At 39.1% G+C, this 22,511-nt stretch overlaps 4 protein-coding genes across 4 annotated transcripts; 3 read left to right on the forward strand and 1 right to left on the reverse strand.

Annotated features, from left to right (window-relative positions):
• Positions 1–2,470: 2,470 nt before the first annotated feature.
• Positions 2,471–3,132, forward strand: GCK72_000374 (uncharacterized protein; the record flags this gene model as incomplete). The annotated part of the gene is made up of 3 exons (XM_053722452.1): positions 2,471–2,522; positions 2,571–3,000; positions 3,048–3,132. 3 exons carry the CDS (start codon positions 2,471–2,473, stop codon positions 3,130–3,132), a joined length of 567 nt encoding a protein of 188 aa, XP_053591097.1.
• Positions 3,133–4,363: 1,231 nt separating this feature from the next.
• On the forward strand, positions 4,364–5,823 carry GCK72_000375 (uncharacterized protein; the record flags this gene model as incomplete). The annotated part of the gene is made up of 6 exons (XM_053722453.1): positions 4,364–4,548; positions 4,688–4,955; positions 5,002–5,196; positions 5,241–5,525; positions 5,570–5,673; positions 5,721–5,823. 6 exons carry the CDS (start codon positions 4,364–4,366, stop codon positions 5,821–5,823), a joined length of 1,140 nt encoding a protein of 379 aa, XP_053591098.1.
• Positions 5,824–10,750: 4,927 nt separating this feature from the next.
• GCK72_000376 (uncharacterized protein) lies at positions 10,751–11,957 on the forward strand (the record flags this gene model as incomplete). The annotated part of the gene is made up of 2 exons (XM_003092828.2): positions 10,751–10,804; positions 11,718–11,957. The coding sequence occupies 2 exons, from the start codon at positions 10,751–10,753 to the stop codon at positions 11,955–11,957; spliced, it is 294 nt and encodes a 97-aa protein (XP_003092876.2).
• A 2,396-nt stretch (positions 11,958–14,353) lies between these two features.
• GCK72_000377 (uncharacterized protein) lies at positions 14,354–19,336 on the reverse strand (the record flags this gene model as incomplete). The annotated part of the gene is made up of 5 exons (XM_053722454.1): positions 14,354–14,621; positions 16,185–16,740; positions 16,804–16,832; positions 17,835–18,065; positions 19,245–19,336. The coding sequence occupies 5 exons, from the start codon at positions 19,334–19,336 to the stop codon at positions 14,354–14,356; spliced, it is 1,176 nt and encodes a 391-aa protein (XP_053591099.1).
• Between the last annotated feature and the right edge of the window lie 3,175 nt (positions 19,337–22,511).

Below are 22,511 nucleotides of genomic sequence, written 5' to 3' on the forward strand. Positions count from 1 at the left end.
CTATAACGTAAGCACCAGCTGCTCGTGGGTTATGTAGCAAGAAATCTGCAAAACTGGCTAATGGAGAATCGTGTTTGTTATTTTTGAATGGTGGAAAATTCTTGTAGCTGTAGGTCCATGGTTGGGCGCATAATTGGCATCCTTCCTCTCCTCGACAATCACTGCAGATCATTCTTACACAAATAAAGTTGGGCTTGTGCTTGGGACCTCTTTCAATATGTCCTGGAAAAAGAAAGCTTATACTTTGATTGTTTATGTTTCTTACCATTGAATTTTCCTGACTCTGACACAATACATTCCATATCATACACGATAATAGCCCATTGCTTTTGGTTTTCTCGTTTCCTCAATTTTTCCTTCTCGTCAGGGACGTGGTGAGCACAGGTATGTCCTTTCAATGCTTTCTCCCTGCATATGGAACAGAACTCGTTCGCGTTACATACGTGTGTTTCTCCAAGAATCCTCTCTGACTTATCAATTTTATTGCACTTTTCGCATCTGTAAGACATTACTAATGTTTGTCTAATTGATTAGATACCTGCTATATTTCTTGCAATGCGGTATTCCGTTTTTTGATTGTGCAGTGAGATGAGCATCAAAACACATTTTACTTCGAAAGTAAATTTTGCAAGAGTTGCAATAAATATTATCATCTTCTTGTTTGCATCCCACGGTGCCACATCTCCTGCACTTGGCTTTGCATTTTCGATAATGATAGTCGTCGTCGAAAGTAGAACATTGGAAACAAAACCTAATAAAATTAAAAATTTATTATAACAATAAATTGGTAACTTACCTTGATGCATGTTTTCCTTTGGTGTGATTCACATGCTCATAATGTCCCTCATAATAAAATAATCCTATAAATCCTTTGCCATCGGGATTGAATCGCTTTTCTTCAGTTGGGACGGCTTGATTTTTGTTTGCAGTCCACAATATTATTTGATAGTTGGAAAGATAATTAGCAAGCTCTATAAGATCTTTTCGGCCATGCTCCTCTTTGTTCACATCCATCCCTGCATCGGCCAAAAGCTGCTTGGCAAGCTTTCCTTGTGATTCACTTTTGAATTTCGGGGTTATCTGTAAAAAGCACATATTACGGACAATCAAAGAGTCTAAAAGTACCTCTGGTCTTACGAGGCTTCGATAAAATTTTTCCATTTTCTGCCTTTCGTCTCCGTTGGTCGTAGTTTCTATATCACTTTCCAGTTTTCCTAGTGCAAGTGCTTTTGGTAGACAGTGGCTCATCCCTGTGACCCTGCTGAGGCTAACACCGAAATGTTGTTTCTGTTATGAACAAATATTATAGTTTGACAAAAGTCAGTAAGCCTTACCAATAGTGCTTTTCTTATTTTTTCAATTTTATCAGTTTTCCGAGTAGTCTGTGTTCCCCTGCCTTGTAGTTGTGATTGTTTATCCTTGAAAACGTTCATAGCAACAGTAAAACTTTCATCTAAGCGTAGCTCTTTATTAGATTGCATCTGCTTAGCAATTTCATTCATTATCACTCCTCCATCAGCCACTGCATACGTTTTGTGGGTTACAAAGAAACCGTCTCTATCGGTATACCCATCATGGTTCAGTCTGTAAACGTTCTTCTTATGATTTGAAATTATGATAAAACTTACTGAAGCCAATATTTGCTTGTTTTCAGATTTCCTCCTGCTTTTTTGAGCATTCTACGAATAAAAATGTCCAAGAGTTTGGCCACATGTTGATGAAATATCTTGTTGTCTTTTACTTTATCAAGATTGATGAATTTCATTCTGACGGTGTCCGCAATCAGAAACTGGTTGTTGTGTCTTCGAAAATGTGGTTCATTTGAAGTTATAACATTTTCTGTAAAGAACTCTTCTTCCTCGGGTGTTGGAAAGGTCTCGTTTCTTTCAAAGTCTCGTAATTTCATTTTCCGCCGTGGTCCTCTGCCATCTGAAATAAATAATTAAAATTCTTTATGTTTTCATTATCACTCACGTCTTTTTGTCGAAACTATTCTGGCTGGCTTAGATTGTCCTTTCTTTTCTTCTAAAAATCCTCCTTGATTCTGAACTGAACTAGTTGATGGCTGATATTTTCTCTTCATGTCCGTTCTTGTGTGGTCCTCGGTCACTTCTTCTCCAAGAAATATACTTTCTGGTTTTTTCTTTTTCGTCTTTGGTTCAAGACTAGTTGGTGGAGGGGCTCCTCCTGGTGAATTGTGAGCGTTCAACGTTTTGCGTTTCATAACTGAAAAAAAAAGGATGAAAAAGGATGAAAAAGGATGAATAAACGGACGAGAGAAAAGGAAAAGAAATGAGAGCTCAAAAATAGGTCACCATTTACCATGCGGTAAAAAGATGAAAATGAGCCACAGATTATGAATATCTCAAATCACCCTCTGCAAAAGTCAGCTGTTACTTTCTGATTGATGACGTCATCTCTAACTACTATTTTGTTTTCTTCGTCTCTCGTTTTCATACTCTCTCGTTCTATGGTTTTAACCGTCACGCAAAATGTCATTCGTGATTTATTACGCCATAGTGGTAGGTGACCTGTTTCTGAGTTCTGTCTTTTCTATTATTGTTTTCCAGATTTTCTAATGCCTTCAAAATTATCCGGCAAACGTGGAAAACGATGCAATTGCATGGACCCTCTTCGGGACGTTCGATCAAAGTATACAAGTCAATGCAAGATATTTTGTACTTTTCGTGAAATAAGATATCGTGGTGGTTTGGGGATACGATGTGAACTCCTTCGGGATTTGGAAACTATACGATTCATAATTGATGACCAATTGGGAGAAGATGAAGCAATTTTCCACTTTAGAGACGGTCGAATTCTTGAATACAGTGATGTGATTGCTAAATGTCCAAGTGAAGTTCCCTCGATTCAAGACGGTGTTAATTTGCTTGAATTTTACAACAACAAACTCAAGAAGAATATTTCTGATGAACAATTTGTTCTGATGGATAAGCAAGGGAGATACCATCCTATTTCTGAACTGTTTATTGCCAAAGTTCCGTAAGTAACTATCGATATATTTGTCAACACTTTTTCAAATCTTTCAGAACACCGTGCTCCTCCTGTCAAAACCTGCCACAGTCCCCATCAACCAACTCTCCAAAATTGAATGAAGATACCCAGAAAGTCTAAATAATAATATTCTATGTTCATCTCCAATGTCTATATATTTTTTTTTTTTGGATGTAAATTATTTTAAAACGGTAAAATGTTGAGAATTAATGAAAAACAATAAAATTTTGTTGAAATCGCTAGCATCTGAATGTGGCTTTTAAACGCCAAAGCATTGCGTTCTTCATAAAAAATCACAAATTGCCCAAGACAGAAATTATTCAAACACTACACATTACACTTTCACCCTCGAGGCTGACAACCCTTGCCTGGTTGTGTGAGGAGGGGTCTCCCAATTCTTAATAGCTCCGAGAGACTATGGAAATATTGAAAATTGGACGTTTGAGTTTTTCATTGAGTAATAATGATGATAAGAACGTATTATAAGACTCTTCCCCTGTAAAGATAGTCTCAATCTTTGGATACTAGCAGCGCGCCTTTTCCCGTCATAACGAACATGTGAGCTGATGACCTTTAGGCCTTGGCCAAAGTTGAAACTATCTAGAATCTACTAAAAACAGATTTTTGTTCTTACTGTTGGAGCATTATATTTCATGGTGGACTTCATACAGCTTTATGAGCTTTGGTCATGTTTCAATCCAGGATCTACTATAATGGTAAATGCTTTGTCTCACAACATAATATCTCGTGGAAAAATTATCACCACCAAGAGTGTGGTTCAACTGCGGTTAATTCGCCCTTATGACTCCATAGGTCGGACCAGCAGGCGCACCTTCGGCGCATTTTTGAGCTTTGTGAGTGGCTTTACTCTGGTTAGGCTTCGAACCCATAAGAATCTCCTAAAATCTGGAGGTGAGTCACAAATGTCTCGTGGTAAAATTATCACCACTTAGAAAGCAATCCTCGTGGTGTGATTTTGACCATATGGCCCCATCTTTGCCGTGTTTTTTTGAGCTCCTATTCTATGCCTGGGGAACTGTGAGAATCTACTGAGTCTAAAATTTAATGGTTAGTGACTGGTCTCCAAACAACTAACAATATAATGTCTCGTGGTAAAATTATCACCACTAAAGAGGGTGGTTCAAATGCGGTCATTTTACCCATATAGTCCCATAGATCAGGTCCGCTGGAGCACATTCGACACATTTTCGTGTTCTTTTTGCTCATGCTCTGGCCAGCCCTCTGGCCAGACTGCGAACTCGAGCCTGACGCCTATGTCGTCATTCACTAAATCTCATGGTAAATTTGTCACCATGGTGGAAAATATCCCCCACCAATCTACTAACAATCAATGATTGGAAACAAAGTAGCCATAGATATTCGAAAAGCGGACGCCAACCGAATCGAGGACTTGGAAACCCACCACGATGTCATAGTCATTTGGGAATGTGAGGTGGAGAAAGAACGCCGTCTGAACTCCGACGAACTTCTTCAACGACTTCGAGCCTCTCGTAAGCCTTCTGATGGTCTATCCACGTATAATTTAAATTTTCAGGGTTTGCTCGATTGCGAAAGAACGCTTACTGGTGGTCGAACTGAGGTTTTCAAAAAAAACAGTGCAGAAAGGGTGAGTGTAGATCAAGAAATTTTTGAGAAGACGTCCAAAATTTTTCAGAGAGTTCCCATTCCTCTTCATCAAGCCGGAGAATTTCGACTATGATGGGGTGATGCCAGGAAACGAGTTCTACAACTTGGAGAACAAGACGCCAGCTGCCCGAGAGAAACTCATCAAATTTCTTGATGAGGCACGCGTTCAGAACCGCCGATTCAATTTCGAGACCGAAATCAAGAAGAACTGCTTCGAGGACGTCTTCATCATGGCGAGTGCACTGATCCCATTCGAAAAGGACTTCGAGGAGCTCACAAATGTCTGTCTTTTTGAGGTAAGTATTCTCAAGTTTAGCCTGGGTGTGAATTTAAATTTTCCAGGAATCAATCACAGCAGCCTCGGCCGCCATGAAGACGTTCCAAAGAAAGCACCTGACCCATGAGAAACCCATTGTGCTTGACGCTCGCCCATCCGTCTCAATCAAGTGCTCGGTGATCTCTCAAAAGTACTTGGCTTGGTTCGGGAAGGAAGTAGACGTCGAAGTGGAGATGTCAACCACTTTTGGCAAGCGGAAGGTGATTTTTGAAAGGAAATTTACAAAATTTACAAAAATTTTCAGGTAGAAAAGTACCGCGTCGATGGTTTTGTGAGTCCATGTACCAAATTCCCCAGAGGACTAGTCATCGAGTTCTTTGGCTGCTACTTCCATGCACACAAGTGCAAATATGCTGAACAATCAATGATTGGAAACAAAGTGGCCATAGATATTCGAAAAGCGGACGCCAACCGAATCGAGGAGTTGGAAACACACCACGATGTCAAAGTCGTTTGGGAATGTGAGGTGGAGAAAGAACGCCGACTGAACACAGAAATGGCAAACTTCTTCAATGACTTTGAGCCACTCGTAAGTTTTCTGAAAGTCTATCCACATATAATTAAAATTTTCAGGGCATGCTCGATTGCGAAAGAGCACTCACTGGTGGTAGAACAGAAGTCTTCAAACTCACCATCACGAACAATCGGGTCAGAACTCACTTTGGGGACGTTATGAGGTAAACTGTACCAATCTGAAAACCGCAAAACCTTAAAACTATTTCAGCCACTATCCAACAGTGATGAAATTTGAGGAATTCCCGATCGGAATACACCGTACCACTGACGGATCCCAGCGAAATTCACTTCAAAGGATTCATTGCATGTAGAACTGTGGACACCAAAGGACCTCAAAGTTCCACTCCTTGGACTCAGAACCGGAGGAAAATTATTCTTCGCACTCTGTCTCGGTACGTAAGCATTTTTTGAAAAATTTCAAAATTTCAAGTTTCAGAATGTGTGAAGACTAACAATCTCCTCAAATGCACACACTCGGACAAGGAAAGGAGTTTCAACGGAGTCTTCACTACAGCAGAACTGCAAAAAATTATTGATTTATTTAAAATATGATAAATTAATTGTGAAAAAGAAATATCGGTTATTGTCAGCTCATAATATTCATTTTGAAAGATGTTCAATTCTGGCACAGACGACAAGTTTGGAAAATATGGTGTGGCACAGCACCCTGCACGGGGAACGCGCAATCAAAAAAAAGAAAATTAGCCGTAGGGCACGTTCGCATTGTCTACAGTAATACTCAACAGAAAATGCAAAATTTTACTGAGTCGGGCACATAAAAGCTTGAATATCTCGATTTGCCGAAATTTGTTCGAAGAATGCATATCCATTTCGTGTAAAGGAAGACTTTTTGTATAATATTGTGAATTTTCATACTCTAATATTGTGAATTCGTGGTACTATTCCCAGTTTTATGCTAAGTCAGTTTTCCAACGGCGCCGAAGAAACCGAGTTTTTCAGTATTATTTCTCCTGCATTTTCAATTTTCGAAGTCGAAAATTGGTTTCTGAACAGAAACAAACCCTAAAATGAAGAAAAAATTGTGTAAAACCTCTGATTTTGCAAATTTTTCAATTTTTCGAAAATTCTAAAAATCTGATTTTTGCTAATCGCCGATTCTCAAGGAGAATAGTTTTTTGATTTTTATGACTTTCTGATGTGGAATAATGCTGAAAATGTCAGAAAATCGCAAAACTATCCTGATTTCTATAATCACTAACTAGGGAAGGTCATGGACTCGGTCTGGAGTTATAGGGCGTGACCTATATCATTTGAAAGCGGAGAAAACGCTGATTCCAAATATATATTCAGTGTTTGCCCTCGAGAAAGTTTCAAAACATTTTTCGCGTGTTAAAAAGGCAATAATTTGTCATTTTTCCAAACTTTGACCTTCTTTTTCTTGAATACCAGACCTCGAGGGCAAAAACTGAATATATATTAGGAATCAGCGTTTTCTCAGCTTTCAAATGATATAGGTAACGACCCATAACTCCAGACCGAGTCCATGACCTTTCCTAGTAAGCGAGAGAGTATGCGAACGAGAGATACGCAGATAGAGGGAGGAATTTTGAAAGCTGTGCGCGTTTCGCGTTTTTTGCGAGCTTGTTCCTCGTGCAGGGTACTGTGTGTGGGTGTTTCATAGCTAAAATAGCTGAAAATCTGTTAAAATCGCTGAAATATTGAATGCTCCGCCTCAGAGAGTTTTTCCTTTAAAAAATGCATTTCCGACCCTTTCTGTTTTGAATTTTAGGCTCCGCCCCGAAAAAATAAGATTATCAACCAGGACTGTGCGAAAAACCTTACCGATCAATTCTCGAAAACTTTGTCTCGAAAATCATCCGAAAATTCAGAAAAAAGTCTGAAAAAATAGTTTTTTGGAGACAAAAATCTTGAATGAAAACTGTTAGTATTTCAAGAACCCCCCAGGTAGGGTTGGGAAATCCTGGCACTGCCCGTCAGCCCCGATTCAAAAAAATGTGCACAATTTTTTCACATATTTTTTTCCAAATTTTCATTGAAAAATAATCAAATTTCTCCAAAATTCTCGTACACTTCAGTTTTTTTTATCGATATTCCAAAACATAGTCGAAAATTCGACTTTTTTGCAAAAAAAAACTCAAAATTTTTTCAAAAAATTCCAAATTTCTACAGTAGCCGGGACGGCGGGCTGACCGGGCCGGCCCGACCGAGAATTTCACAACCCTGCCCCCAGAGATCTGTTTTTGAGTACAAAATTAGAACAAATTTAAGGAAAATTTCAACAAAAAAAATAAAATTTTTGTTACATAATTCTTGAACATTTCAGCAGAAATTTCCAAAATTTTACGAACTGGTTTTCAAAAACTATCCAAAAAATTTCTTGCACAGCCCTGATAGAAACCTCAACCCTGTCATTATAGGTCTCTGTACTTAAACGTGTGTACTGGTTCTGTTTTGGGGGCGGAGCTTAAAATACAAATAAAAATCAAAGTGTCTGCACACATCGATTTCATAGAGATGTTTCAGTAAAAAAAACGTATTTTTCTTCTGAAATTCGCCGCCCCTCCGATTCCTTCCTCCTCTCCATCAACACATTTCTTCCCTTCCGCATACACATACACCTCCCCTAAGCTCCGCCCCTTTGCGCCACCCGCCTGTCAACCTAAAGGCCCCCCTTCTCTTCATCGGAACAACTTATCTACCTTCCATCACTCTCTTTATTCTCTTCTTATTCTCCTCTGAGATCTATTCGACCTAACCATGAAAAGAACGACAAACGACCAGCAGACGTCGTTTCAGTCGGATTACTTTCTCACGCAACTCGCCCACTTCACTGAAGCCAAATTCTCATTATTCGAGCACGCACCTTTGGTTGAGAGGAGGGAACGGTTTAGGAATCATATTGAGAGGGACGAAATGCCATTGGTGAGTGAGAACGAGTGATGGGTGGGGGCAAGTGAAGACTGAAAGTGAAATTATCTTCGACAGTATGAAACTGACTGCAATAATACTAGCGCTCGAAATGGGGCGTCCCACATTTTTTCGGGTCATCTTGGAAAACGTTCAACTTTTGTCGGAGAGTAGTCAAACTTTCACGGATTCCGAAGATATAGCTGGGGACGCGATTTCCAAAGTTTCAAGAATATTGGTTTCTTTTCAACCGTGTTATGACTATCCGGGACGGGCGGGACGTTTCAACTCGTCCCATTTCAAGCCCTAAATAATACAAAGATGCTCAGTTGTAATTAGGGTATAACTACCTTTCAAGAATAAAACAATCCCAACAGCACAGGGGTGCGACGTGTAAGGTCCGCAACTAAAAGCTTTGAATTTACCGGCCGAGTCGCGATGCGTGTGCGTCGCGTTTTTCATTGAAAAATACGACAAACACACGCTAAACTTGAACTTGGCACTCAGCCAAGTCCTTTTTTGGCACCGTGCCAACCGCTGAGAGACGGAGCGCGTTTACGTGACCTTGCGTTTTGCACCCCTGTGCAACAGTTTACTTATCTGCTACTAGTTGACCTGAAAAAGTCTCCACTTCCGACATCCGTTTGTCAAATCCAGCTGCTTTTTCTGTCTTTACTTCCGCAAAGCTCTGCTTTGGATTAAGGATTATTGCAAAATCCATTTAAGTGTAGGTTTACGCACGTAAATCAACAGAAAGACAGTGTGTGGGGTCCAACTCTTTAGAGCGAAGTCTATTTTCAAGTTGACAATTTTTGGATTTTTGATAAATATTCCAATTTTTGAGACCGAAACGTGTGATATTTCCGCGATTTCAACAGATTTTTAGCTATTTCAGCTATAAAACGCCTCAAAACTCGTGGAAATTTCCGTACTTGTCATCAGGCCCCTTAACTCGCTTTAAAGTCATTAATAAGAGCGCAAGAAATACCAAAATGTATAATAGATCTCGATTTTCTATGTCTGTGACCTACTACAGATCGGATGGCAACTCATTGATGGGCCGCAGGCCGTGAAAAAGTGCGAAAAACTCAAAAGTGTTTAATAAAACCATTTTGCCGACCTGCGGCACATAGAACTCGTCGAGATCTACATTTTGGTATATTTTTCAGCTCATAATATTGTGTTTCAAGCTAATTTCGGCCCGATTTGCATGTATGCTTAATAAATTATTTAAACAGTAATGTGCTTCTGTGTGTATTTTGAGCAAACATTCCAAATCACGTCACCAATTAGAAATAACTGATAACAACGTCATACCGGTATTTGTTTTGAACGGGAAGTGTTCTGCTATCATTTTTGGTATTTTTTAAAATGTTATCAGTTATTTAGCAACCTGAATGTATAATATTCTCGAGGTTCAGATGTTTTCGAGGGGGTCTGAAGTCTGACTACTAACAAAAATCATTTCATACAGTTTCTTCCCTCCTGCCCAATTTCTTCTGATAATTCCTTCCGCTCCTTATCAGTGCGCATTTCCTTCTTTATTTCGACACAATCTGTCGAAATATAGTTTTGATATCAAAAAGACTGTTGAGGGAAAAACCTAAACAAAGACGATTTAGGTAAAAACTCGGAAAAACGGAACATCCAAGTATTTACTTTCGAACGATTGCCAAGGGGTCAGATTAAGTTTAAGGTACACACATTTATAATGGTTGTGTAGATCAAATCTAGATCTCCATTTTTGTAGTTGACTACTTTTTGGTAGCTATTTACGCTTTTGAGATACGCGCTTTCAAAAATTGCAACTTGTAACCGGCTCGAAGAAGATAGTGGGAGAGACGCAGAGAAGCGAGACGCCCTCCTCGTTTCGCACGCTCTCTCGCCTATTCGGGCTGCAAACTTTGAGCTTCCGTATCTCGAAAGCGTGAATAACTATCAAAAAGTTGTCAACTACAAAAATGGAGATCTAGATTTGATCTACACAACCAATATAAATACAACAATGTGAGATATTAGCAGGCAAAGTTGTGCTTGTTCAAAGTTTGTTGTTCACTTTCCGTTATAACTCTCCAGGGAAAGACCGCACAAAAAAGAAGTAAACTGCAAAAATGTAGATCCAGGTTTGATCTACATTTTTATCAAGAAATTTACAAGAAAATTTTAGTTTTAAAGGAAGTTATGAGGTTTTGATCAATTTGATCTACATGTCACCCCGAAAACTGGTTATCAGATCTAACAAAGAGGGCGATGACACGGTTAGATGTCATCTTAGACACAAGATAAGGACAATAAGATCCGTTTGGAAAGATTACACACATATCCGTTTTATTTCAGACATTCTGCAAGATGGGAATCAATATTCCGGTCAAATTGGAGACCTCGCAGACGATTGGAAATGAGGTGAGGAGGGAAATGCGCTCTATTGAGAAAATGAGAATTTGGACATATTTTTTCGAAAAACTGGGTTTCTAGGCCACCAGGGTATAATTTTCCTCGAGGGACTATTTTTCCAAAAGTTTTGGAATTCTAGGCCACCAAATCTTTTTTGAAAATTTTCGTTTTTTAAGGTTCTGAATTAAAAAAGCTTAGAGGGGGATTAGTTTTCCATCTATTTGGCTTTGCAGGCCACCTGTTGGAAGCCTAGTACAAAAAAACCTGATTTTGAGCATAGGGGACTAGTTTTCACAAAATTTTGGTTTTCTAGGCCACCATTTTTTTTTTGAATTTTTGAATTTTTAAAGGTTCTGAGCTCTAAAAACCTGTTTTATGACGCCGGGGACTAATTTTCCCATTTATTTGGTTTTCTAGGCCACCAGTTGGAAATCTAGTCCCCCTACACAAAAAATTGGCTTTAAAACTTAAAAACCTGTTTTATGACGCCGGGGACTAGTTTTCACAGAATTTTGGTTTTCTAGGCCACCGAGTGGTAATCTAGTCTCCTTACATTTTTTGAGTTTTTAAAACGAAAAACTTTAAAAACTCAAAATTTGGGTTTTTACCTTTTTTGAAGGTTTTAAACCTTAAGAAACTGCATTTTGACACCGGGGACTAGTTTTCCTATTTATTTGGTTTTCTAGGCCACCAGTTGGAAATCTAGTCCCCCTACACAAAAAATTGGCTGAAAACTGGAAAGCCTGATGTTTTTGGGGAGGGGACCAGTTTTCTCAAAATTTTGGTTTTTTAGGCCACCAAACTTTTTTTTGTTTAAAATGTTAGTTTTTTGGGGGTTTTTCGCTCTAAAAACTGCTTTTTGACATCGGGGACTAGTTTTCCCATTTATTTGGTTTTCTAGGCCACCTTTCAAACTTTTCAGATAAACTTCCGCTCCCGACCGTTCGTGTTCAATGGAATCTGGGTAAAAGTGGTTGGCACAATGAATACGGAAACGCTCGACGGACGTGTTCGATTCGAGAGATTTCAACGTGAGACTCGTGTGCCACGTGTGATTTCACAACTAACTGACATCAAGCGAATTCCAGAAGTTGAAGAGGAGACGATCGGACTGACGGAAGCGGAAATGGCGGCATTGAGGAGAGAGGGATTGAATATTTGATCTACACTCTATGGATTGTGCTTTATATGCTTTTGAATGTGCTAATTATGTCTTACGGGTTACTACTAATTACTATAATAAATTTTTTTAATGATGAAAAATGGTGAAAGAACTAACCAAAACCTATAATTTTACTACCAATGTGCTCAGAAAAGAATGCAAAAAATAACTGAACCCAGTGGGAGTCGAACCCTGGATGCGAGTTTCGTGATCAGACTCCTTCCCGGGTACACCATGAGAGCAAAAGTCGAAGCGCGGCGGTGAAGGTTGTGATAAAGGCGGCGGCCCCGGGTTTTCCAGAAAGACTGAAGGGGGAACTGTTATCACAACCCTCGCCGTCGACCCTCGACCTTTGCCCTCATGGTGCACCCGGTAAGGAGTCTGATCACGAAACTCGCATCCAGGGTTCGACTCCCACTGGGTCCAGTTATTTTTTGCATTCTTTTCTGAACACATTGGTATATTTTTGTTGAGTTTTAGTAGCTTTAAAGTAAAAGTTTTGAGTTTTGAACATTATTTATCAAATTTTTCTTTAAAATTTTAAAATTAAAAGTAAACATCCATTCCTCATGTTTACTCTACCTGATTTCACTATGACGCCTTTCTGTTCAGTTTTTTGTCTGCTAAAATATTATTCATCAACAAAATGTGTTAAACTGATAGCGTGAAGTATTAAAAGTGTGTGATTCATTGCCAAAAACCGGTGAACTTTTGGTCTTTAGAGCACGGCAAAGTAATAAATGGTTTATTGACTGAATAGCGACTCAAAAAACATGAAATCTGAAGTGCAACCGGAAACTATACGCTTGATAAAGGAAAACAATCCTTAAATAATTTTTTTTACCTCAAAACAGCTGCCCAAACTCAACAAAAAATATACCAATGTGTTCAGAAAAAAATGCAAAAAATAATTGGCCCCGGTGGGAATCGAACCCCGGATGTGAGATTACTGGTCAGACTCCTTACCGGATACACCACGAGAGCAAATGTCGAGGCGCGGCGGCGAAGGTTGTGATAACAGTTCCCTCTCCTCGAAATGCCACGACCGCCGCCACCCTCATCACCACCCTCGCCGCGGCGCCTCAAGCTTTGCCTCCATGGTGTACCCGGTAAGGAGTCTGACCACGAAACTCGCATCCGGGGTTCGATTCCCACTGAGTCCAAGTATTTTTGCATTCTTTTCTGAGCACACCGGTATAATTTTCTTTGGATTTTGGTAAGTTTGAAAGAGTTTCTGAACTCAAATTTTGCACTTTTTGTTATCTCCTCTCCAAAGCTCACCTTGTGTTATATATTGTTGTGATCTACCTCTTTCTATCTCTTTGTATTGTGAAAAGTTGTAATAAGTGTTAATGTATGCCCACACGGACACCAACTTGTTACAACACATTGTCCGCCCTCTCTCCTCCTTAGAATTTTATGCACCAATTGAATAAAAGATGTATATAATAAAATCAGGAGGGGGACGACGAACGAGGGTTGTAAAATGATGCCCCCTTTGACAATTGGACGCCGACTTATGAGGTTGAGGGGGATAAAACAGGTGGAATCTATATTAAATTGGTGTTTTCATATGTTTAGGATGATAATATAAAATGCAAGGTTATATTTAAAAAAAATTGGAATCCATATTGTAACGATTGCCATGGGGTCAGATTTGGTTCAAGGTACATAAATTTATAATGGTTGTGTAGATCAAACCTGGATCTAAATTTTTGTAGTTGACAACTTTTTGATAGCTATTCACGCTTTTGAGATATGCGCCTTCGAAGTTAAACAACACGAGGGAGAGAGGGTGAGAGACGCAGAGAAGCCAGACGCCCTCCTTTTTTCGCACGCTCTCTCGCCCCCTAACTTTTAAGGCGCATATCTCAAAAGTGGGCGGAGCTATCAAAAAGTTGTCAACTACAAAAATAAAGATCTAGACTTGATCTATACACTGACTTTTAAAAAACTAACAAAACGTGTTGTTTAAACACCCTGACGAAGTCTCAAAGTTTTACTTTTTTTTTCATAATTTTAAAAAAATTGACAAACTTTGAAAGCTTGTAACTGATATTTTTGCAATCGCATAAGTATGAATGTAAATTCGTTGTATAGATCAAAACTAGCTCTACATTTTTGTAGTTGATACTTTCTTGATAGCTCCGCCCACTTTTAAGATATGCGCCTTTAAAGTTATCTCTTTTGGCACACCCTCAATCTTTAAAGGCGCATATCTGAAAAGTGGGCGGAGCTACCAAAAAGTTGCCAACGGTGATATTGTGACATTGTTCTGGAATAAGAAGAAACATAGAAATTAAGAATAAAATGTGCATTATTTATTTGCAAAAAACACAAAATTATCTGTATAAAGAACATAAAAAGCGATTAGATTATCGATTGATTTATACTTCTCACTCAAATCCCAAACTGGCTATGAGTACTCTCGAAGCAACATGAACTTCTCTATTCGCCATCTCTCTCTCCATCTGAAGACGTCTTTTCTCTCCAGGCTCCGCCCCCTCCAACTCATTGTCGATACGAATCCTGTTGCTCATATTAGTCAAAACTCTGCGAGCTTCTTCGTATTCAGTCTCATCTGAAGAGATTGTGATATTGATGGTATTACGGTCCATGACGCGGATTTCGGCGATTTTTGTGGTCGTCTGGGTCTTGGTACGTCTGAAATTAGGGGATTTTAAAGATTTCAGGCATATTAGTAACATAATGAAGGCGAATAATGAAAATACAGTTTATTCGGAAATTTTCTTCAAAAATAGTTTTTTTAAAACTCAGTTTTTATGAGGTTAAAACAGAGCTGTGCGGAAGTAAAATTTTAGAAAAAGGTAGACGGCAGCAGGGACGAGCGGCAATGCCGTTGCCGGGTTGCCGACTTTTTTTCGGCAATGTTTTTTGTAGTTTTTTTCTAAATCTGTTCAATTTTCTGGCTGAATTCGACAAAATTGATACAAAAATCGATATTTATTGCGTTTCTAATAGACTTTTTTGAATATTTTTCAAAAAAAAGGGAAAATGCTCTCATTTAGTCAAAACAACTGTCCCTGGCAAAATAATGTGTACTTTGCTCGCATTTTTTTCTCCCGACTTAGGAAAATCCCTTATTATTACATGTTTCCGAAAGTTGCCGAAAATTGCCGGTTTTTGAAATCGGCAATTGCCGGATTGCCGGGTTGCCGAAATTTTGTTTGCGTTGCCGCTCGTCCCTGGACGGCAGTCGGAAGTCGAAGGAAGGAATTCCGCACAGCTTTGGCTTCCAACTTCCGACTTCCGGATAAGAATTTTTCACTTCGCAAACATCTCTGATCTGCTGTCTTCCTATGGGGACACGAGGTCAATTACTTACTTGTCACCCCCAGAACAGTCCCTGAAAACTAGACTTGTCACGGGCCGGGCCAAGCCTAAAAGATTTAAAATAGTGTCGGCCCGGCCCGTTCTGAAGCACGTTTTGATTTTAGCGGCCCACCACCTCTTACAACTGCGCCCCACCGCAAACGAGAGAGTATCGGTGAGAGACGCAGAATTTTTTCTCGCGCGAACAAATGTTTTTACCATTTTTGACCTATTTTAGCTGTTTTTAAGAACAAATTACATAAAAACTTTCGAAAAATAGTGAAAATAGGTCAAAAACTGTGAAAATAATTGTTGGCGCGAGAAAAAAATCTGCGTCTCTTGCCGATACTCTCTCGTTTGCGGTGGGGCGCAGTTGTAACGAATTTGCTCGGCTAATAACATGATGAAAATTTTAATTGTTTTTTGAAAAAGTCTAGTTTTTGACTGTAAACGTCAATCAAAAAATGTAAACGTCAATCAAAAGGGGAATATGTATGACAATTTGGCTCCGCGACAATTCACAACTGCGACATTTCGCAACTAGTCATTTCGCAACTACGACGTTTCGCAACCCCGACGTTTCGCAACCACTGGACATTTGCATATTTGGATCAGCTAAAAATGTTGAGTATACCAATGTGCTTGGGAAAATATTTGAAAATAAACCATTCTGACCCGTTTTTAGACAAAACTAGGTTAAACTATTGCTATTTTTATGGTTGCGAAACGTCGCAGTTGCGAAACGTCGCAGTTGCGAAACGTCCAGGAGCCGATAATTTAAGCACTTTCACTCTAAATTTTCAAAAATGTTTGAAAAAAATTCAGTTAAAAATGAATCCCATTTTCGAATCCGGGCCGACCGTCTCGATTTTGACAAGTCTGATGAAAACTTACACATAAAACATTCCAATTTCCCCACACGTAAACTTGAATCTGACGGTATCGCCCATAACGGCTTCCTCATCGAATCCTCCTGCTACAAGAAGCACGAGATGAGTACACATTTGATAGTCAGTCTCGAGCATCTTCTTGAGCACAATTCCAACATCTCGACAGCGGAGACTCGTCTGTCCCAATCCGATCAGTTCGACGTCTCGAATTGAGAGAAGTTGTTTGGTGGATGATACCCACATGGCATTCGAATATTGAGCAACTTGAAAATCGAACGCTTTCGGATGATGGAAACTGGGTGGAAGTTTGATTGTATTATCACATCTGAATCGTCTCTCAGATGTCGCTTTGTCCATTATCAACTTGATAGCTGGAGGTTTTATTCCGAAAGCGCCCACTTCCTGCCAGTTTTCGAATTCTGGAGCATTCAGAATCTGACGAACATCTTCTGTTTTCAAATTGATGAATCGAATTGTCACGTCGCGTGCAGGGAACAGTTTTGCGATTTTCTGGTAGGCACATTGCGTTTTTTTCGATGTACGAACCAATGACGTCACACCTGTGCAAAAAAAATAATTGAGTGTGGGGTGTCTGGAAAGCGGAAGGCGGAATTCCGCTCAACCCGGTTCCTGTAAAATTGAAGTTTTCAGGCTGAAAAATGCATAGTTGTCAAGGCCCGGTAGAAAATTTTCAAGGCCCGGCCCGGCTTCAAAAAATGACCCTTTTTTTTTCGAAATTTTTCCAATTTTTTATCGAAAATGTGACCATTTTTGACAACTTTTCAGAATTTCTTCTAATTCTGAATGATAGTCGAAAATTTGACTTTTTAGCGAAATGTTTTGTTTTAAAGTTCAGAAAATTTGACTTTTTAGCGAAAAAATTCAAAAAAGTTCAAAAAATTTGAAAAAATTTGACTTTCGCGCCAATTTGCACGGGCCGGGCCTTGACAACTATGGAAAAATGCAATCGCGCTACATTGGATTCGGCGCGAAATTTCAAATTTCCACAAAAACTGACGAAAATTTTGAATTTACCGCCAAATGTCTAGTGGAGCACGTTTGCTATTAAATGATTCAAAACGAGTGGAAGATTTCTATGAAAAAACTCAAAAATCGTGAAAAATACGAATTTTCATCTCGAAAAATGCTGAAAGTATGATTATGGCCGAACTTTTTCTGTTTTGGGTTTCTAGGCCACGGAAAACTCTTCCACCCGTCCGTTTCACCATTATTCTTAAATTTAACTTGTTTTTAGTATAATCACTGGTAAAACAATGCACTTCAATAAAAATCAGTAAAAAAATTAACAATAATCGAAAAACGGCGTGGCCTAGAAACCCAAATGAAAGAAATTCGGCCAGCACTGACATTTCGAGAATTTGGGCTGAAAATTGACGATTTTCGAACTTTTTTCGCGAAAATTCCAGTTCAGCTTGTTGAGACGATTCATATAAGTATAATCAAGCCTAAGTTCTGAATATTTTGAAAATTTTCATTATTTTCGAAATTTTTCGAAAATGTGAAATTTCGCGGATTTTTGCTTGTTCGGATTGGTTTTGGAGTCAAATTACAGGAAATTTCGAGTAATATATTAGATAAATATTCTGAAATTCTTAAAATCTTCTCTTATGACTGAAAAGACCTTCAAACATACCACTGATCGACGGCATACTTTGTGAACACTTTTTCGCCCTTCTTTTTGCTGACACGACAGACAAATTTGAATGGTTCTTTCTGTTTCTTATTATGAGGATTCTTCACTTCAACAGTCGCATAGAATTCTTCAGAAGTCTCTCCGAAACGGATCAAATGAACTTGATCTTTTGGGAATTTCACAGCGAGCAGCAGATTCATGGTCTTTTTCGAAGTGAGGGCGAGACCGAGTCTGAAAATAATAATGAAAATAATAAAAATGATCCTTTTTTTCAATTTTTCATCGAAAATGTGACCATTTTTTACTATTTTTCAGATTTTCTTCTAACTCTGAATGATAGTCGAAAATTTGACTTTTTAGCGAAAAAATTCAAAAAATTTGAAAAAATTTGACTTTCGCGCCAATTTGCACGGGCCGGGCCTTGACAACTATGGAAAAATGCAATCGCGCTCCATTGGATTCGGCGCGAAATTCAAAATTTCGACAAAAAATTGACGAAAGTTTTCGCGAAAAAGTCAAATTTTCGACTATGATTCAGAGTTTGAAGAAATTCTGAAAAATCATGAAAAGGATCAACATTTCTGTCTAAAAATTGCGAAATTTGTTCGCCACGCAAATTCACTGATTTTTTGAGGTTTTTTGTAGTAAAGATATCAGTTTTCACCATACTTGTCAACCGGGCCGAGCCGGGCCGACGGTTTTTCTTGAATAACTTTTTTCAAAAAAATCGTACCAAGTTGGTTGATAGCTCAAAAGATAGGTATTTTGAATTGTCATCCATGAAATATAAAATCAATTTCCCAAAACAAACAGACAAGCCAATACAGCCTTCGGCCCGTCCGGGCCGGGCCGGGCCGAACCGGGCCGAGAGCGATTGTAGCTCGGGTGATTTTGGGAAATTGATTTTATATTTCATGGATGACAATTCAAAATACCTATCTTTTGAGCTATCAACCAACTTGGTACGATTTTTTTGAAAAAAGTTATTCAAGAAAAACCGTCGGCCCGGCTCGGCCCGGTTGACAAGTATGGTTTTCACCAAAAAAAAACACAATTTAACCATTTCTAGTTTCTTTTAACAACAAAATAAGGCAGAAATCGTCTTCTAAAAATGAAGTTTTATCCCTACTTCCGCTCAACTCTGGTGGAGAAACCTCCCGCTTGCATTAGCATTAAACCAATATCTTCCTCGTTGTTCGTGGTCATGGTCTCGTTTTTCCCAAAAACCCTTTGTGCCCTGGACCCCCGTTGCACATGAACTACCAATAAATCAAGAAATAGTGGCAGCAAGGAGAGAGGTTCCGTATTGTTAGTTTATTTCGTTTGTCGATCGAAACACGTTCAATAAGAAATTTCAAAAAATTGTTACATTTTTTGAATCCGGTGTCTGACTATAGAAATACCACCTACCTCTCTCTGGTACTTATCTGACGAACAGCTGCCTCGAACGCCAATTCCGGAAGTTTTTGAATTGGGAAGGGCTTTGAGTTGACAGACGGCATCTCGGTGGCTCTATTTCTGAAATCAGCAATAGGAGTTCAAATTTAAAGCAAAAAGAAGGCAAATACGAGAATACGCTGGTTCTCAATGGAGCGAGATTGCACTCACTCAACTAGTTGACGGATAAGAATGAATGATAATGAAAGAGAGCTCGACAAACAAAAGAGGGCGGAGTCTATATTCGGGAAGGTGTCGGCCTCAGAAGCGGCAGACGGATAGTATGGGTATCTGTTATGACAAGAATGACATCACTCGGAAGAGAACAGACGGCACTTGTTAAAGAGAAGAGAGACGCAGAGAAAGATGTTTAGGGGAGTACTGTAGATTTGGAATAGGGGAAGAAATGACGACTTTTTGATACGATTTATGGGGCTTTTCACGTCGGGAAAAAACGTTTTTTCCTTCGATCCATTTGCCGAAAAAACGGCAAAAAAAACGGAAAAAAACCTTTTTTTTTCCGGTAAATGAATCGAGGGAAAAAAACGTTTTTCCGGAGGTGAATAGCCGCATTTTGTTGGTTTTTTGTCGCACTTTTAGTCATTTTGGTGAAAGCCCAAGTTCAAAGATTGGAATCTATCAAAAAGTCATTCCTTTACAGATGTTTCTGGAAACTCAATATAGACTGTTTAGAAACTAGGAGCGCGGAAGAGAATGACGGCGAAAACGAAGGAGAATGAAGACGAAATGAAAGGAAATGACCAAACCACAGGGGTGCGCGACGCAAGGTCGCTTGAACGCGCTCCGTCGCACAATTGCTGGCACGGTGCCAAAAACAGACTTGGCTGAGTGCCAAGTTCAAGTTTAGCGTGTATTTGTCGTGTCTTTCGATGAAAAACGCGACTGGCGCGGTAAATTCAAAACTTTTCGTTGCGGACCTTACGTCTCGCACCCCTGTGCTAAACAATGAGAAAGAATAAATAATTTTAATGCAGATTTGCAACGGGCCGGCCCGGTCGGCCGTGGTCGCAGTACAAATATTTGAAATTTGGAATTTTTTTGCAAATGTTTTTTGCCTATCGATAAAACTCAAGCGTACATAGGACTTTTGACTATTTTTGATGAAAATTTCGAAAATTTTCGAAAATTTTTGTAAAAAAATTGTGCACATTTTTTGAATCCAGGCCGGGCCGATATTTTGGAGTCTGTTATAATGAAAGTACTAGAAAATGCTCAATTATTGACTAATTTTGTGAATATTTGACGTTTATTCGTCTTTTTATAGCTAAAAGTGTATTTAATGCCTGAAAATGAGAGAAAACTAACAGGTATTTGCAAATGAATTGATAATTAGTGGAAACATAAGGGAAAATTGAAAAAAAAAACGGCTTTGCCGGTCTGTTTCCTGTGTTTTGTGGGATAATTTAGAGAAATAACGACTAAATTACATGAAATTTACTAAAGAAATAATTTAGGACTATTATTACAATGAAGGAATTACGAAAAACATGAAAAATTTAAGAAAAAACAAAAAAAACGGAATAAAAATCGAAAGGCGAGAGAGTATCCACACAGTGATGAGGCGAGAGAGACGCAGACACGAAAGATAGTTTTGAGATTTTTCTGACATTTTCAGTATCAGAAAGTCATAAAAATCGAAAAACAATGTCTTTTGAAAATCGGCGATCAGCAAAAATCAAATTTTCCACAGGGTCTCGGGATGAGTACTGAAAAAATTAGCGCGAAATTCAAAATAAATTTTTTATTTTAAAATTTTATTTATGTATTTAATAGAATTGATCTTGAAAATATGCGAGACAGTCGAAAACTGGCCAAAAATTCGGGAAAACTGACATAAATCGGCTCAAAAAGTGGTCGATTAAGCTGCGTATCGAACTGCCACGCTTAACTTCGAATTGAAAAAATTAAAATTTGAATTTGCCGCCAATGCACGTAGAGTCCCGGACTACCTATGCAGACGCGCTCTATTGACCATGCTCGTCAATAGAGCGCGTCTGCATAGGTAGTCCGGGACTCTACGTGCCAATGTCTAGTGGATGCACTCTGAATAATTCTGAATCTGCAATTTAAAAATTGCTTTGCAGTTCTTTTTCGAAGACACGGGAGATGATTCTATTCCAAATCTACAGTACTCGAGCATGTTTCTCTGCGTCTCTTCTCTCTAACAAGTGCCGTCTGTTGTCGAGGTCTTTCTTGTCATAACAGATACCCATACTATCCGTCTGCCCCTTCTGAGGCCGACACCTTCCCGAATATAGACTCCGCCCTCTTTTGCCTGTCGAGCTTTCTTTTTCGTCAACTAGTTGAGTGAGTGCAACCTCGCTCCATTGAGAATAAGTAAAATGGAGAGAGAGTCTCCTCAGTATGACCAGTTTGTTATCTTCTTTCGACTGATTTTTTTGAAACGTCTCGGTTTTCAAATGTCTATTTTTTCGATTTTTAACCAGAAATTCCACGTCGACCTATTACAAAGATCGAACGTTTTGAAAATAGTCGCCATCCTCTCTTTTAGGTATTTCTTGCTGGTCCCCCTTAGCTCCCATAACTCAAATCTGTTTATAGCATTTCTTCCCCCTATTCATAAGCTACAGTACTCCCCGGAGCATGCTCTCTCACCCTATTTTCTTTTATTGACGCACATCTTAGAAGCGTGAATAGCTATCGAAAAGTTGCCAACTACAAAAACAAAGATCGCAATCGGATCTACATTTTTGCAGTTAAAAATTTTCCAGTAGCTCCGCCCACTTCTGAGATATAACGCTTCGAAGTTGGAGGCGCCTCAGGCACACATTCAGCGTCCGTATTTCGAACGATTCGCCTTTTAAAACCAACTAAGCTACAGTACTCCCCGGAGATTCCAAATCTACAGTACACCCCTAAGCATGTTTCTCAGCGTCTCTTCTCTCTAACAAGTGCCGTCTGTTGTCTTCCGAGTGATGTCATTCTTGTCATAACAGATACCCATACTATCCGTCTGCCGCTTCTAAGGCCAACACCTTCCCGAATATAGGCTCCGCCCTCTTTTGCTTGTCGAGCACACTCGTTGCTCTCATTCATTATCATTTTCTTTTCGTCACTAGTTGAGTGAGTGCAATCTCGCTCCATTGAGAACAAGTAGAGAGAACTTTTTCCGTCTTCCTTTTTCAAAAATTTCATCTCTAACAAGAGAAGCACACGACGGACCGAGTTGAACTTTTTCTATAAAATTGACCATAGATA

The sequence above is a fragment of the Caenorhabditis remanei genome, chromosome I (genome assembly GCF_010183535.1).
Source record: "Caenorhabditis remanei strain PX506 chromosome I, whole genome shotgun sequence".
NCBI classification, from domain to species: domain Eukaryota; kingdom Metazoa; phylum Nematoda; class Chromadorea; order Rhabditida; family Rhabditidae; genus Caenorhabditis; species Caenorhabditis remanei.